The 16,152-nt window shown below is 37.9% G+C and overlaps 1 protein-coding gene across 1 annotated transcript in view; it reads right to left on the bottom strand.

Annotated features, from left to right (window-relative positions):
* Window positions 1-4,446: 4,446 nt before the first annotated feature.
* Window positions 4,447-16,152, bottom strand: part of CDKL4 (cyclin dependent kinase like 4) — a gene marked incomplete at its 3' end in the record, with an annotated part of 45,953 nt that continues 34,247 nt past the window's right edge. Inside the window, 9 exon segments of the mRNA XM_081253516.1 lie at window positions 4,447-4,508; window positions 4,511-4,547; window positions 6,747-6,881; window positions 9,201-9,257; window positions 10,961-10,999; window positions 11,001-11,044; window positions 12,515-12,712; window positions 13,843-13,849; window positions 13,853-13,933. Of these exon segments, the coding sequence (XP_081109642.1) occupies window positions 4,447-4,508; window positions 4,511-4,547; window positions 6,747-6,881; window positions 9,201-9,257; window positions 10,961-10,999; window positions 11,001-11,044; window positions 12,515-12,712; window positions 13,843-13,849; window positions 13,853-13,933 (660 nt within the window).

The raw sequence follows: 16,152 nt of genomic DNA, 5'->3' as shown, positions 1-16,152 counted from the left end.
CAGCTGTTCAGAAATTCCAACTGATAGGAAATTAAATAACAAATTCTGGAATTTATATATGAAGATGACAGTTTTTCTCACTTGAATACAAAGTAATAGACAATGGACTAATAGCTGAGTTGAACAGAAATTAGGAGACAGAAATCGTTCTAACTTTTATTAAAATAAGCTAAAGAACATATTCAGGTTAAGTTATATATTCAAACATAAAGTCACCTAAGTATTTAATCCCATCCTTAGGTTTTCCAAGTATCTTAAGAAAAATTCTAAAAATATTATGTATATGTAACATAATACAGCTAAAACTGCTTGGTAGTGAATTGTTTCTAGGAGTATAAATTGCCATTATGCTAATTATCAGTGCTAATTGAAATATAGTTATAATTTCATGTGATTTGAAATGGACATGTTTTTATACAAATATGCTCTAAAATCTTAAGTAGACATACAACATCTTCAATATAACAATACTTAGAAATGCAGTCAGTGACTAGTGTTCACAACAGAAAAGAAGAATTTTAACTTTATAAATAGAAGTCATTTATATTCCTGTTAAATAGGATAACCAATTCTTGGCTTGATTATAAGCTTTAAACAATAAGTTAAGTATAAGGTTGACTGAGCCTGCGTCCCTGTTGCTAAAATATAAAAAAGATATAATTCAGATCTATTTGTAGAATTCCATTAAGTTATCATTTACTGAAACTACTAAAAGCTTTACTGAAGTTAGAGATGTACGGAATGTTCTTTGCCTTAATGGTTATCTTAAATTAGTATTTCACAGCATATGTCATTTCCAAGCTAATTAGAGTTAGATTAAAACAGCAAAGAGTGATTACATATTAGTCTGCATTTTGAAAGCATACCTGTTTGATTTACATTAATTAAAATCCAGTGATAGTTAGCTTTAAAATCCATTTTCGTTTATAAAATTTAACCTCTGTTAGGTGGTTGTCTGTAAACTGCTATTGACTTGATAGAACTAGCAGGGGGTGTTGTGTGTGTGTTTGTGTGAGTATGAAAGAAAGCAGGCGAGAGAGAAAGAGAGAGAGAGAGAGAGAGAGAGAGAGAGAGAGAGAGAGAGAGAGAGAGAATCTCCTTGCTCCTGGCTAGATCATAAACAGCAAAATTTATCTTGATATTGTTAAACAATCTCTAGAAAGCCTCTTCTAGTGGGAGATATGTCCAGGACGCAAACACCATGTGCTATAGAGAATCATAGAAGTTTAGAGCTGAAGGGGAGCCTAAAAAAATCACCTCCTTTATCCACGCTCTTATTTTACAAATGAGAAAATGAAGGCAAAATAAAGTTACGTGTTGTGACAAGGCTACACAGAGAGCTGCAAGCCAGGCCTAGAACCCAGTGGCCTAACTCGCAGACCAGATGATATTTCTATTATCCTCTAAACTACCACTCTTAAAGACTTTCAGACTTCTGTTAAAACAAGAATGAAGTTGTTAATGATTCCAGTAGAAAACAAATACACACACATACCCAGAATATTACTTTAACTTGTGAGAGGCATTTTATCTTTGTCTTAACTATGTGCATTCAAAATTGGCATATTTGTGATTTAGCTAATACCTGATACTGACACTTCAATTTTTTCAAGATTTTTTTTTGGGGGGGTGGGGAGGGTACGCAGGCCTCTCACTGTTGTGGCAAGCAAGCAAGCAAGCAAGCAAGCAAGAAGCTTAGAGACTCCCAGGTACACGTGTGTGGAAAGTCTGAGGAAACCAGGGAGCCAAGAGGTCTCACAGAGGTGGCGAAAAGGAGTATTTAGGTGGCGTCACTCACCATGACAGTGTAGCATTTGGACAGCACCGGGAAAGAGCTCTATAAATAAATTAAAAAGCCTGGAAGCTGGCACGGGTGAGACAAGTCCCAGGTAAGCCAGAAACTGTGCAAGACTGTAAAAGGAAACACATGGTTATAGAATCGCGTGAGGCCCTGCACAGAGCCTGGGGCAAGCCTATTTGCTGAGGATAACTTTTACAAAAGTCATTACTTAATTTGGGCACAAGTGCAACTGTCTTCCATGTGGCTGAGAAATGCGAGGAAATTTGTGAAGTATGGAGGTGAGAAATACGCACTTTGAAAAGAGTCTCACTGAGACATGTGCCCCTGAGTGATACAGGCAGCTGTAGTGCTCCGGGGCCTGGGCCACCCAGGGAGAGATAAGTATGCAAATGTCATCAGAAGATTCCCTTTCTTCAAGCTAATAAGACTGCATCTGGAACATTTTTCTAAGCATTAGATGCTTTCCCCTCTCCTCTCCTCAGTGATACCTAAACGATGGATTTGTCTAAGGAAAAAAATTGAGAGAGAAATGCTAGTTTGAATTGATTCTTAAATGTAAGTAAAAATTAAGGGAAGACAGTCACCCTACCAAACCCTGTCCAAAAGTCCACTGTTGTTTGAAGTACAGTTATAAAATGGATAATGGAGTCTTGTGCTGTCTTCTTAATACCTGCATATATGTTTGTGTATGTGTGTGTATATATATATATATATTTTACTGGGTTGGCCAAAAAGTTCCTTCTGGTTTTTTCGTAAGATGTTATGGAAAAACCCAAACAAACTTTTAGCCAGCCCAATATATATATATATAGTGTATATGTGTCTATACACTTAGGAGAGCTGGGGCAGCATGCGTGGTTTGGCAATAAGAAGGCTTCAATGATAAAAGCACTATGAAAGCTAAAAAGAAATCTTTAATCAATGTTGCCTTTTACTTTTTATTTCTCATTGTCCTTGCACCTTTGGTATCATCTTATTAAAAATGCAAGAAACATACAAATCTGAAGAGGCACATTCTCATTAAAAGATGAAAATAAAGAAGATCCTAGCAGCTTATATTCACACTGAGTACGTTAAATGGCTAAATAAACCCACTTAAAATATCCTTCCAGTGAGCAAGGAACTATTGTTTAGATGCCATAATTCCTTAATAAAGAGATGCACCCAAGTAACTGAATGAGATTCTCTGGAAGTTTACAGAGCCATATTTATATGTGCAACAGACTTTTAGAGATGAATGTTAAGGTGGAACTGTGTTTTCTTAATAACAATTTATGCTTGGTGCCTTGGTGCCAAATACAAGGAATTTCTGGAATTATGCATAATTCGCAAAATCTGACAATGTTCAGGTAAGCATGCCAGACCCAGGAGCAGAAAAAATTTAATGAAATAATCTTAATATTTATTGATAGAGACATCACTATTTTGTGCCTTTATGCCAGACAGTGATGATAGACAGCCTCATGCTATTATTTTACATGAGTTCCTTGCTAGTAAACTCAAAGTACTTTCAAACAGTCTGTATCATTTTTAGATGTCCAGGATAAAAGGCATCTACTATGATGCTTCAAAATTTATAATTATAAACATATATTTACATATATGTATGTATGTGTGTGTGTGTGTGTCAAGTTTACTTGGGAAAATATCCCAACATAAATTCAGCTCACTTAGTGAGGTGTTTTGTCTGTGTCTTTTTGGATAAGAGACACAAAATGAAGTTAATTGAATGATAATCTTCCTGCTCTCAAAAGTGTTTACAAACTTGACCTGACCATGATGCCCGAGTGTAGGGCTGCACAAGTTTATAGAGGCTATGGATGCAAATGTTTGGAAGAGAGTGTTGACAATGCAGAAAATACACCCAGGAGGACAGGTTTAGGTACTGAGATGATTTAGTCAGGAGGAGAAAAGGATAAGGAACCGTGATGCACCAAAGGAGAGCAATAGAGTCAGCAGTCAATTATCCTAGGGCATGATGACACAAAGATGGTAATTCCTTGCAGTTCATCCACTGTTTTCTATGTAAATGTATGGCATGTTCTCTACCTAGCTTTAAAAATAGAATTGTCAATGTCTTATGAGACAGAGAAAGTAGAGTCTGCCCTGGAATTAAGGGATGAACCTAGATGACATTTCAAGGTTCCCTTCCTACACCAATAAAAAAACACAAAATAAAACACCAGCATTACTCAACAGACCTGGTTACAATAAGAGTGAATTAAAATGCAGAAACATAATGCTATTCCTTACACAAACAACAGCTAGGCAAGCTATTTAATACTGCTCTAAGACAGTATGTGGTCAGCTGAAGCAAGATGATAAATGTAAATCTTTTTCATAAATCAAAGTATAAGCTCACAAATTCTCAATACACATTGCTTCAAGAGGGCCTGCTCTGATGAAATTGAAAATGTCTCCTCCATATGTGCAGGTTCAGACTTTGTAACATTTAAAGAAAATGTTCTAAAAGATAAAGTTGGCATGTAAAAAGCATGGGCAGAGGAATCAGTAATGATCAGAGCAAAACAATTCTAGAAAGCATCTTAATTTTCATGTGGCTCATTTGCATTTGAAACACTGAGAATCCCTATTCCTCTGGTACAAAAATGTGTACCTATTAAATTACTTTCCACTTGAAAGAACTAAATGTTTGTAAGATGATCGAATTTTAACTGGAAGACTTGTTTTCTTCCATCAGGTGTGAGGAGATGTGGCTTCCTGGTATGAGACGCAACAGTTGGTTCTAATAGCAGAACAAGACAAAAATAGGAAAGTAAATTGAAAATAATTCCTATTGGTACAGTTTGATTTAAAGGTGGTAAAACAAGAAGGATACATATGGTGCAAAGATGTCAAAAGACATCAATTTAAAAAATTAAACAGGGTTACTTTTGCCAAAAATTGTGATTCTCTGATACTTGAAAATTAGTTTCTATGATTTATTCTAGGATTCTCAGAGATGTACTATGATTTATTTCAATAAACTCATTTATGAGTATCTACTCAGGGTTTAAAAGATAGATGTCCACCAGCTATTAAACAATAATTCTAAGAGTCTACATTCTATCCATCTCAAATTTTTAATTTTGGATATTAATTTTAGGATATTGGCAGAACAGCAAAGATTTAAAACCTCTTTACTATCAACTTTAAACAATATTTAGTCTTTGGGAAATTGCTGGTTATCCACTCAGAGATATAGAAACTAAGATCTAGGTAGAAATTTGAACTTACAAAGTGAAACCACCCTATATGAAAAGATCTTTCTTAACTTTTAGTTTATTTTCTGATATGGTAAAATGTCTAGGAAAGAGGTGTGTGCTCAGAAAGAAAACCAGAACTTGAAAGACATCCCTGTCTTTCTCTTGGCCTTGCTCTCTATGGACTTCACCTGGTGGAGGGAGGCAGCTGGGCATGGTCTCGTGGTGAGGGCTCTGGTGGGGCTAGCACATAGAGATGGACAGGATGCAGATGGCTAAGCATGGAGAACATGACATCGTCTTTGTAAATGACATTCTCTAGGTGCATGCTGCTCTTGGTGTTTCTTTTCCTTCTGTTGTCTTGGGTCTTTGGGAAAGCCTTCTGTAAAGTCCCTGATCTGTATCAACTGGGCCACAAAGTATTAAAGAAAGGGGAGCACAGCTGTGAACTGGAGACTTAAAGGGAGAGCAGTGTCCCCACCCACCTGGAGGTGAGCGTGGTGGAAAGTGGATCAGGGACCAAGATGCAGGATGGAGCAGGGCCACCATCCACCCTTCCAGGACAAAGCTGGGGAAGTTGGTGAGATGTTTTTGAGGGGACAGTGTTTTTACACAAAATTCACACTGTATTTCAAATTGCTGCCTCAGACTCATTTGAACAAACCCTTATTTTTTGGTTATTTAAGTAAACTGTATTGGGCTTAACTTGCAAACATGTAACTTGAACAGTTAAAGGTAAAATGACCTATGTAATACAAATTTGGATTCTTATTTTGGATAAAGATTTTGGATACATCTTTCTCTCCCAACAAACTTCTATTTTAACTATTGAAAGAGACAACTTTCTTCCTTTATGGTAAAGATGCTAATAAGAAGATAAATGAACAAAAAAGTAGATCAGAGGTGGAGGATTAAGCAAACACAAAATGTGACAAGCGTCAGTTTCTGAAAAATGGAAAATTACCATCTTGGCTTATTAATAAGCAATGTTCACCTACTTATTTATTTGGATAATATTTATTAAGTACCTTTGATGTAACAGATATTGTTTTAGGTGCTGGGGATACAGGTGAGGGGAAAAAAAATCCAACCTCAAAGAAACCTACTTTCATGGAGTTTATGTTTTAACTTCAAAGTTTTGCAAGTAAATGGTAGTTGCCTAATAAGCTACAGAATCAGTGTTCGTCTTTATATTCACTGTATTACTCTACACTATTGGCACATTTTAGGACAGGATTTGGTTCTGAGATATCTGAGTTTCAGCTCTTTGTATCTGTCCAGAGCTTGTCCTTGGCTTCCAGGAAAAGCCTAGGAAAGGCAGACTAAGGTGCCTGCCACGGGTGAAAAGACAGAAGAGTCAAGTTTCCTTTACTGGGCATCTGGAGGCTACAGAAGGTACCGGGATTCTTCATTATGCTGAACTCAGTTCTGCTGTAATCGGGGCTTACTTGTTTGAAACTGTTGTGTTTTGGGTATATGACCTGGCAGGGGGGATATCGAATCAGTGTAAGAAAAGAGTTGTGCAATAACTTAAGTGTATTTCAATAAGATTTTGTGACAATCTGTATATTTTCATAGTTTTATGGTTTTATGACATCAGTCACCAATATTTATTAGACAAACAAATACAATTAAACCAGTGCAAAGAGAAGATCTTGGTGCCTGCCTAGTCTCACTTTGAAAGGTAGAGAAGGAAAATAAAGAATCATTTTTACAGCACTTCAACTTTTGAATGGAGGTACCTGCTGACATCTTCTGCTTCTTCCTTCATTACATGCTTTTCTTTTTATTTGGTCCTCTTGAAAAGAATCAAAGTAGGGGCTCTCCAGGAGTTGGGCACAAGTTAACCTGTCTTCGGGATTCATCCTCAGACACTCCTATGGAAGACGGGAAGAGCAAAGAAGATATTAAAAGAGGAGCCTGTTTTGTTACTGTGCCCAAAAACTCTGAATAATAACTTGGTAGAGCAAATATGAGTTTAGAAAATCTTCAAGTTTGTATATTATCCAGTACTTGGAACTTGTTAATAACTGGAATTGCTCTTCTTTTGCCCTTTCAAAGTCTTTTGAGGGTAGATTTGATGAACATTCAATGTCTCGAAGGGGGTAAATGTAGGTCAAGTGCGTTTCACCAATGACATTTCTTTATTACTTGTCAAAGCAAATAGTTTGTAGGGCTCCACAAAATGTGGTCCCTAGGCCAGCTACATCAGCATCACCTGGGAACTTGCTAGAAATACAAATTCTTTGGTCCAACCCCAGGCCTACTGAATCAAAAGCACTGGGGGTGGGGCCCAGCAATCTGTGTTTAACAAGCCTTCAGGGTGAATCTAATACCTGTTCAAGTTTGAGAAGCCACCTGAGAATGGATTGGGCTTACAGGGCTTGACCTACCCTCCACCAACCCCTCAGGGGGTTTTGCTAAATTGCAGGTGGGTCAGAACAACCTGTTCAGCACAAGGTTGGAGAATTAGACTTCCAGGACAGGGCCTGCAGAGTGCTGGGTTAGGGCAAGTAAGAGCAGTGAGACAGGTAGAAGGCAGGTGAGGTCCAGTGGAGCAGTGGTAAGGGCAGTCTGAGAGCTCAGAGGTGTCGGCCTCCGAGTCTCAGGAGGACTCATACTGAAGGAATCCAGCACCCTGGATAGGACCTGGGTAGTGACCAGCACTAGCACAAAGGCTGGTCTACAAAGTTGACTCTAGGTCATCCAGATGGCTCTACTTTCTAGATCAGAAGAGTTTCAAACTGGGCTGCTTATCATAATCACCTAGGGGGAGGCTTAAAGATACAAATTCCAAGGTCCTATTCATAGAGATTCTGCTTCTGTAAATCTGAGGTTATTTATTGGAATGTGTATATATATATATATATATATATATATTTTTTTTTTTTTTTTTTTTTTTTTTTGCAGTATGCGGGCCTCTCACTGTTGTGGTCTCTCCCGTTGCGGAGCACAGGCTCCGGACGCTCAGGCTCAGCAGCCATGGCTCACGGGCCCAGCCGCTCTGTGGCATGTGGGATCTTCCCGGACCAGGACACAAACCTGTGTCCCCTGCATCGGCAGGCGGACTCTCAACCACTGTGCCACCAGGGAAGCCCTGGAATGTATATTTTTAAAAAGCTCATTCTAATGAGTAGTCATTCTGATCAGTGGTATGGAAGTCATTGTTATAAATATAATTTAATTGCTTGTTAAAGATAGATACTCATACTAGTATCTCCATCCCTATACCACTAAAGGCTTTCAGCGTCCACACTGAATGGAAGAGGCACACTTTCTAGCGTGGCCTCAGTTGGTCAAGCATGAATGGTATACTGGTCATAGATGAGTTTCTTCTGCTTTTTATTAGAATTTGTCCTTTGTTTGACTATCTCTTTTGGCCCTGGTACAGGGGCTATATTTGGTGTCTACATGATTCTGATTTTGCCTGATCTTCTACTGATTTTTTTAAAAAGCAATTTAAAATTTTAGTTAACCCAGTGTATCCAAAATGTTATCAGTTCAACATTTAATATTTTAAAAACTATTAATGAAATATTTTATATTCTTTTTTAAAGTAATTTTCATAGAAATATAATACATCTCAATTCTAATCAGCCATATTTCAAGTGCTCAGTAGTAACGTGTAACTAGTGGCTACCATATTGGACAGCACAGTTCTTTTTAGTTAAAATTTATTTATTTATTTATTTATTTATTTTTAACATCTTTATTGGAGTATAATTGCTTTACAATGGTGTGTTAGTTTCTGCTTTATAACAAAGTGAATCAGCTATACATATACATATATCCCCATATCTCTTCCCTCTACAGCACAATTCGTGTTTTTTTTTACAGCACAGCTCTTGATCTTCAAACTTAAGGAGTACCTTTATCCTCATAAATGTCCACAGTCTTGAATATACTGACTTAACAGTCAAATTTCCTAATGAATGCAGAAGAAGTATGGTCTTCATCACGGCAGACCTTAATTATACTCTTTCATCTTCTACTAATTTTAATGGATATGTTAGAAAGATTACTGTTTAAACCACTGATGTTCCTTTAACTGTAATTATTTTACAGTTCCTTAACTGTTTCAATGACTACATTTTTACCTTGGCATTATTTGCCCTACTGTCCACGACCCCCCAGAGTTACCAGCTTCAATCATTACGATTTGCAGTCAATAATGGTTATAATTGATGCTTAGGTACCTTCACGAAATTCAAAGCCACAGGATGAACATCTGAGAACTTTTCTTCAAGAGTTTCCTGAAAAACAAAGTAAAGCATTTCAATGTTACCTAACAACAAAGTAATGGATATTTTAAATATATTAGCATTAAGAATACTTTGGAGAAAGACCCCCTAGTAGGTTAGATTTTGAAGATTTTTTTTTTTTTTTTTTTTTTTTTTTTTTGCGGTACTCGGGCCTCTCACTGTTGTGGCCCCTCCCCTTGCGGAGCACAGGCTCCGGACGCGCAGGCTCAGCGGCCATGGCTCACGGGCCCAGCCGCTCCGCGGCATGTGGGATCTTCCCAGACCGGGGCACGAACCCGTGTCCCCTGCATCGGCAGGCGGACTCTCAACCACTGCGCCACCAGGGAAGCCCTTGAAGATTTTTTAAAATCATATTTTTACATAATTTTACACGACTGTATAGTGTAATGGGAAAAATTGAAGCTATTAACTTCACAGTGTTTTGCAATTAGTGTTTGGTAAATGTTCGTGCTAAATATCCCCTTCTGAAATCCTACAACAGTACCCTAATATCTACTTATAGGGATGCCTGATGTACTTACAGAAATGCTTTGAGCATTAATGAAAATACACTGAGCTGCATAATTAAGAGCACTACGGAAAGCAACAGAATGATGAACACAAAATTCAGAATAGTAAGGGGGGAAGAGAATGGGATTGAGAAAGAGTACATGGGGAGGGGGAAGCTTCCAAGTCAATGGCAATATTCTCCTTCCTTAACTAGGCAGCAAGTACATGTGAGTTTGTTGTATTTTAGTCTTTAACTCAAACATGTTATATAAATAATCTTTTGTAATTCAACCTCTAGACTTGTAATTCAACTTTTAACCTTCTATTATATTTGTTAAAAGCCTTAACAAATATAATAAAAAAGAAATCCAGTACATAATCGAGGTATTATACGAAATAAATTTAAGATGAACAGGGTGTTTAGACAAGTTGGGACCACCTGAATCTGATGGTTCACAGGTGCCATAAATCATGACCTGGCTTTGCAGACTCTCCCCACCTCCAGCACAGCTGGAGCGTGGCACACGCTTCCCCTGACCGTCCTTGCATTCTATAGGCAGAATCTAGATCATACAGAGTTTCAAAGATCATAGCCCAAACTTAGGTAACAGACAGGAAATCAATGACTACAGAGAGTAAGAGGGTCAAGTAGTCATTGGTAGATTCCCACAAAAATGCAAAGACCACAGGAAGAGTGTAGAGGTGATCACTGTGGCTTGCAGTTTTGATTTGGATACAACGAGGGTCATTTTGTGGAATGACCTTCCATGTGGAAATAGATGTTGTGAAGAAATAGTTTCTATTGAGCTTTGTTTCAGAAGCTGAAGAAGATAGAGAATGCATTATTTTTTCAAAATAGAGATACCTATGGTAAGTACTGTTTATGAGAAAATAATTATTTCATAATTATTTCAGGGCAAGGTACCAGAGTGTTTTGATTAAAAGGATCATGGTATTTATGAAGGAACTAAGCATACTTTCAGTTCAAATTTAAAATTGAGTTAATCTTTGAATACATAGGGCAAGTAAACTTTTAAATCATTTTCCTGGTTCATTTTATGTAGTTTTTACATAGTTTTTTTGACCTGTGTCAGTGTGTCATAAGGAAAACAGGAGCCCAAAGCACAAACATTAAAGAAGAAACAACTACCCCTTTAAAGAAAGTAGCAACACAAATAACAAAACACCAGAATCGAGCAATTTATCATATCTTCTGGTTCAGGAATACTGATGCCATGAAAAAAACTGGTTACTTTTAAAGATAGATTGATGTCTTGGGATTAGTTTTCTTGTAAAATACAAACCACATAACTCATGATAAATTTACTAACATAATGCTTAAATGCTTAACATAATGCTAAATGCTTAACATAATGCTTAAATGGTTAACTTCTGAGTTCCAGATGTGAAAGAAATACTGAGCCTGATCATTCCCTCCAGATTTGGGAGGAATGGGTCACTGCAAAAACATACCTTCTCAGGTAAGGTCAATGCTCCCAAGGATCTCTCTTTGCCACACATGGTTTGGTCTGCCATTCAGCCGCCACCAAAAGAGGAGGTAAGCAAGTGGTCTGGAGGGCTTTACACATATGATCCCATTTAATCTCATAACCATCTCACAATCGTTGCTATTTTTCATTTATACTGTCCCAGTCAGAGAATGAGGCTCAGAGGTTTGATCAGCTGTCTAAAGTCACACGGTCATTAGGTGACAGACCCAGGATTCAGACTCAGGTCTGTCTAACATCTGCCTAATGTAAATTTCCACAAACTTGTAGGAAATCAATTAAACAGCATAAGCTTAAGGTGTGGCCTGTAGTGATACGCTACCCCACATTTTTCATGCTGTGGAATTCTCCAGCAGAATGTATTGGGACCACACAGGGAATTGCATCAGACCAGACAGCAGTAGTTCCCTTGCCCAGCAGCCATGCTGCCAGGAGAGCCTATGGGAAGGGATTAATAAATACCCATCACTTTGTTTGCATCCATGCTGCTGGCGTAAAGCTGCAGCTGATCTTTTGGGTTATGTTCTCTTCCAACCAGGTGGAAGTAGACAAGTGCTGAGGATGCTGCATCGTGATGAAAGCTCATGAAAGAGAGCATTTGAGTCCATTCTTATTCTGCACTTAACTAGTTGTAGGACTTTAGGCCACTCATGGAAGCTCCCAGAGCCTCAGTTTCCTCATTGGTAAAAACAGGCACAATGAAAAATGTTATAATGTCCTTAATGGGCTTTTCTTAAGACTGAAAGAGAGGGTGTGTGTGAAAGTAATTTGTAAATTCTTAAGTATAAAGAAGCAGATTTGAGGAGTGGCAACAGAGGCTGTATAGCCTGCAAAACCTAAAATATTTACCATTTGGCCCTTTATAGAAAAAGTTTGCTGACCCCTGTGCTAGAGGAAAGGGGAAAAATCCTCTTTTACAGAGGATAGAAAGTGCATTTGAGTAATTATCTTTAGAGTAAGCTCTATGCAGCTGACTCATACCCTTAGCCCTATCTTAGGCTGATAAGGAAAGTAAATCTATAGTTTATTCCTCGGCTAATTGACTTGACTTGGAAAGGCATCTGAAAACTCCTCACTGACAGAAGTTATGGCTCTACACATTGAGAAAAGGGTTGGGCTTTGGCTACAACCCAAAACAGCCATCCTGAGCAGCACTTTGGAGAAAAAAGAAAGGTCTTATTGTTCATTACAGTGACATACCACTACTATAACACTCTAGCAACTCTGTAAGCCATAAAATGCAACTTATACCCAGTGTTCTGATTATCAGATACAGTTTGTCCACATCTGATTTTCCAGGCCAGAGTGGCTGGCCTGTCAGGAGCTCTGCAAAAATGCAACCGGTAGCCCATACGTCGACTGAAGAACCATAGTGGGTATCTCCCACAAGAAGTTCAGGAGCTCGGTACAATCTTGTAGCGACATAATCAGTGTAGGCATCTCCTGGAACTGCAACTGCATCAGTCAAATCAGGTGGGTCACATTCTCTCAAATCAGGTGGGTCACATTCTCCCAAGAGAGGAACTACTCCTGAGAGCAGTCAGGCATTCAGATCAGCTTCAGTAATTCTCAGGAGCCACAACACTCCTAACAGTTCACGCAGTGAGGCACTCATCGCATAAACAGTACTCAGATAGTAAATTCACCTTCCCCATACTATGTATAAAATAGATACGCAATACACTGTACAGTACAGGGAATTACACCCGTTATCTTGTAATAACCTATAATGAAGTATTATCTGCAAAAATACTGAATCCCTATACTGTACACCTGAAACTAACATAATATTGTAAATCAACCATATACTTCAATTTAAAAAAATTCAACTTCCAAACTTAGCTAGTTAACATCTATAGAATCCCAAAAAGAGAGGACCGGGGCGAGGGGGTAGGGAGAATTTCTACAGTGTAACTTCAATTATAAACCAGCTTCTCAATGCATTATCAAGTCACCTGTGTCTGGGTCCTCTCAGGATATCGATTACGTGTATGCCCCCCGTGCAGTGTGTCTGTTGTTAATGCATGTTTTTGCCTGCTGCACAGCTCTAGATTCAAGGAGACATCATTATCTGTCCCCCTTTCCCTTGGTTCCTCCCTCTCTGGGATGACTTCTTTTTTCTCAGCACTGTCTCTGAATCCTCTCTGTCATTTTCTGTTTACTCTCCTAGTCTCATCAGCTCCACGAAGTTTTTCCCAACCACTCTAGACCACATTAATATCTCCCTCCAGGGAACCATCTGCCCTTTCGCTTTAGTACTTTATTGCCAGTCATCTTGTATTATTCTTTTGTTTCTTTTACTTCAGATTATAAGTGCATGAAGACTAGAAATGCATCTTGTAGTTCTTTTCCTTTCCTATGGGGCAAAGTACATAAATGTGACATCCAATAAATTGTAGTTGATTGGATGGAGGTGAAGTGTGAACTGATGTACTGACTAAAAGGTTACAGTGAAATTTCCCTTTTTGAATAGTAACAATATAACAATCAGCATACATTCAGTATCTAAAGTAAGAATTTTAACTGTATCATTTCGTAATCATCTGAATTGGATAAGTTAGTGAAAAATTGCTACTTACTCAGAATTCATGCAAACCTAAAGTCACAGATCTTGATTATTCCTTGCTTAGTTATTAGAATATTTTCAGGTTTTACATCTCTGTGAATACACTGTAAGAAAATATTTAATTATTTCCCCGAGTCATCAAGACAACGAAGCATAATGAACATTTAACTATTAGTTTAAATGATAAACAAAGCCTGTGAGATAAACACAAATATGGTTTTCCTTCATTTTTCTAAAAACTTAAATTGCCATTTTTTTCATTTGTAAATCTTATCATACCAAAAGAAAAAAAAGTTGCTATATTAGGAAAGAAATTAAAATAATTATTGGATAGGAAAACTGAAAAAATTTTTTTTGAGAAAGGAGGATCATATAATTATTTTTTCCACTTTTTACTGAGCCCTATTTAAACAGTAAGAGATAAAACCCTGAATGAGACAACAAGGTCCTACTGTATAGCACAGAGAACTATATTTAATATCCTATGATAAACCATAATGGAAAAGGATATAAGAAGATATATATGTATAACGGAGTCACTGTTGTACAGCAGTAATTAACACAACCTTGTAAATCAAGTATGAGGTAACCCTGAACGAGGTAACACTCAGAGTGCTTCTAATAAGAACGGCTGCCCCCCAAGAATCACAATGCAGGTTGCACAAATATTGCAGATTGGAGAAACTGGAAAAACATTTGAATGACAGCAAAAACAAAATTCATTAGAGTGACCATCTTATTTATTATCCAGCTCTATTAAGGATGTGTGAAAGGGAGCTCTATTAATTACTACACGAGGACAACAGCCCACAACTGTCCTGGGCAAGCTGGGATGTAATGGTCACCTATTAACAACAGATACCAAATATTCGGCCTCAGGGGATGAGTATCCCCAACTAATCTGCAACCATTAACAGCTTTCTTGAAACATGACCACAGGATGCTGTTGGAGTTGCCCCTGGGAGGGCGGGTCACCAGCGGGAGGCATTCTCCCCTCCGAGTCCTCTATGTGTGGAGAGCTTACAGCTTGCTGCAACACCCCAGGACCCTGAGTGAAGCAGGTGCTCCTTCCTGAATGTGAGAGGGCTAAGCTGAGGGTGTGGGTGAAGGTGGGCTGAGTGAGCCTCACTCACTATTAGTCCAGAAATGGCTATTCCACGCTGTGGGTGCCCCAGGAGAAAACAACTCAGGCCCTATTCTTCAGAACTTTAGCTTTCCAGGTTATCCTCCCTCCAAACAAGCACATAGATAAAAATGATGTTGCTCTTCTTGTACAACTCAGCCCTCAGGCAGAGCTCTGAACTTTTCAGAGCACTTCCACATGAATTAGTTCATCCTTGCAACAATCCTGTGATTGCAGGTGGCTACCGACAGTCTCCGGATTAAGTACCACAACAATCAACTCTTTCTGCCTCACTTCTCTGTTGTGCTGTCAGTCTCCTGAAGTATTCCTGTCAAATTGACAATTTTGAAATATTTTTTTTTTTGCTTCTATAATAGCTATCTAAAAAGAGAAAATGTTGCACCCTAAATTCATTTTGGGTCCCCAAAATGGCACTGGTACTAGAAGCTTGTTTGTATTGTCTCAATTACTGTCAACTGTCTCATAATTTGTACCACCAGCAGTTAGAAGAAACCTTTTAAGGTCTCTTAAAAGTCCTAAGGCCTTCGATATTAATTTTTAAAAATACATTGTTATAATATAAGCCAACATAGTTTTCATCCTACCTTTTCAAGCAACACATTAATGAAAACTGGATTAACACTTTGCATCATATTCACCTATAACAATTAGTGATTTAATAAGAATAGGTTATATCCCTCAGGTGAGTTTGCATCAGATTCTAAAATTCCTGTACTATATGTGTCATTACTAAGTAAATGGACTTACATTGATACCTGTCTATTGGCCTATTTAAATATGCAAATCCATGTGAAATTTACAGCTACTTATTTTCCAACCAAAACATACAAAGGCAAATGAAGTATTGATTATGTCCCAAAGAATCTGAAAAAATTTTTAGTGTAATGCAGGTAAGAGAAGCTACAAATAAAGAAGGATAGATGGAGTATTATATAATAGAAGAAAGAAAAAGAGAGTAAAAATCACTGGAACAGTAAGAAGCAGAGTATGGAGAACAGAAGATGCTTAGACATACAGCATTTACTTTCTCCAGTGCAAAGTTGCACTCAGTGCAAACTCTGTAATGCCTCTCACAATAAGCTTATTTTCCACCTAAGAGCAATAACTTGTAAGTCAGTGTAACCAAAACACTTTGACAAACTTGGGTATCATACACAGCTTTTAGCAAACATTGCTTAA

Source organism: Mesoplodon bidens (genome assembly GCF_964165515.1).
Source record: "Mesoplodon bidens genome assembly, chromosome: 14".
Classification (NCBI taxonomy): domain Eukaryota; kingdom Metazoa; phylum Chordata; class Mammalia; order Artiodactyla; family Ziphiidae; genus Mesoplodon; species Mesoplodon bidens.
Note: the sequence above shows the minus strand (reverse complement) of the source record. Positions and strands in the feature narration are given on the sequence as shown.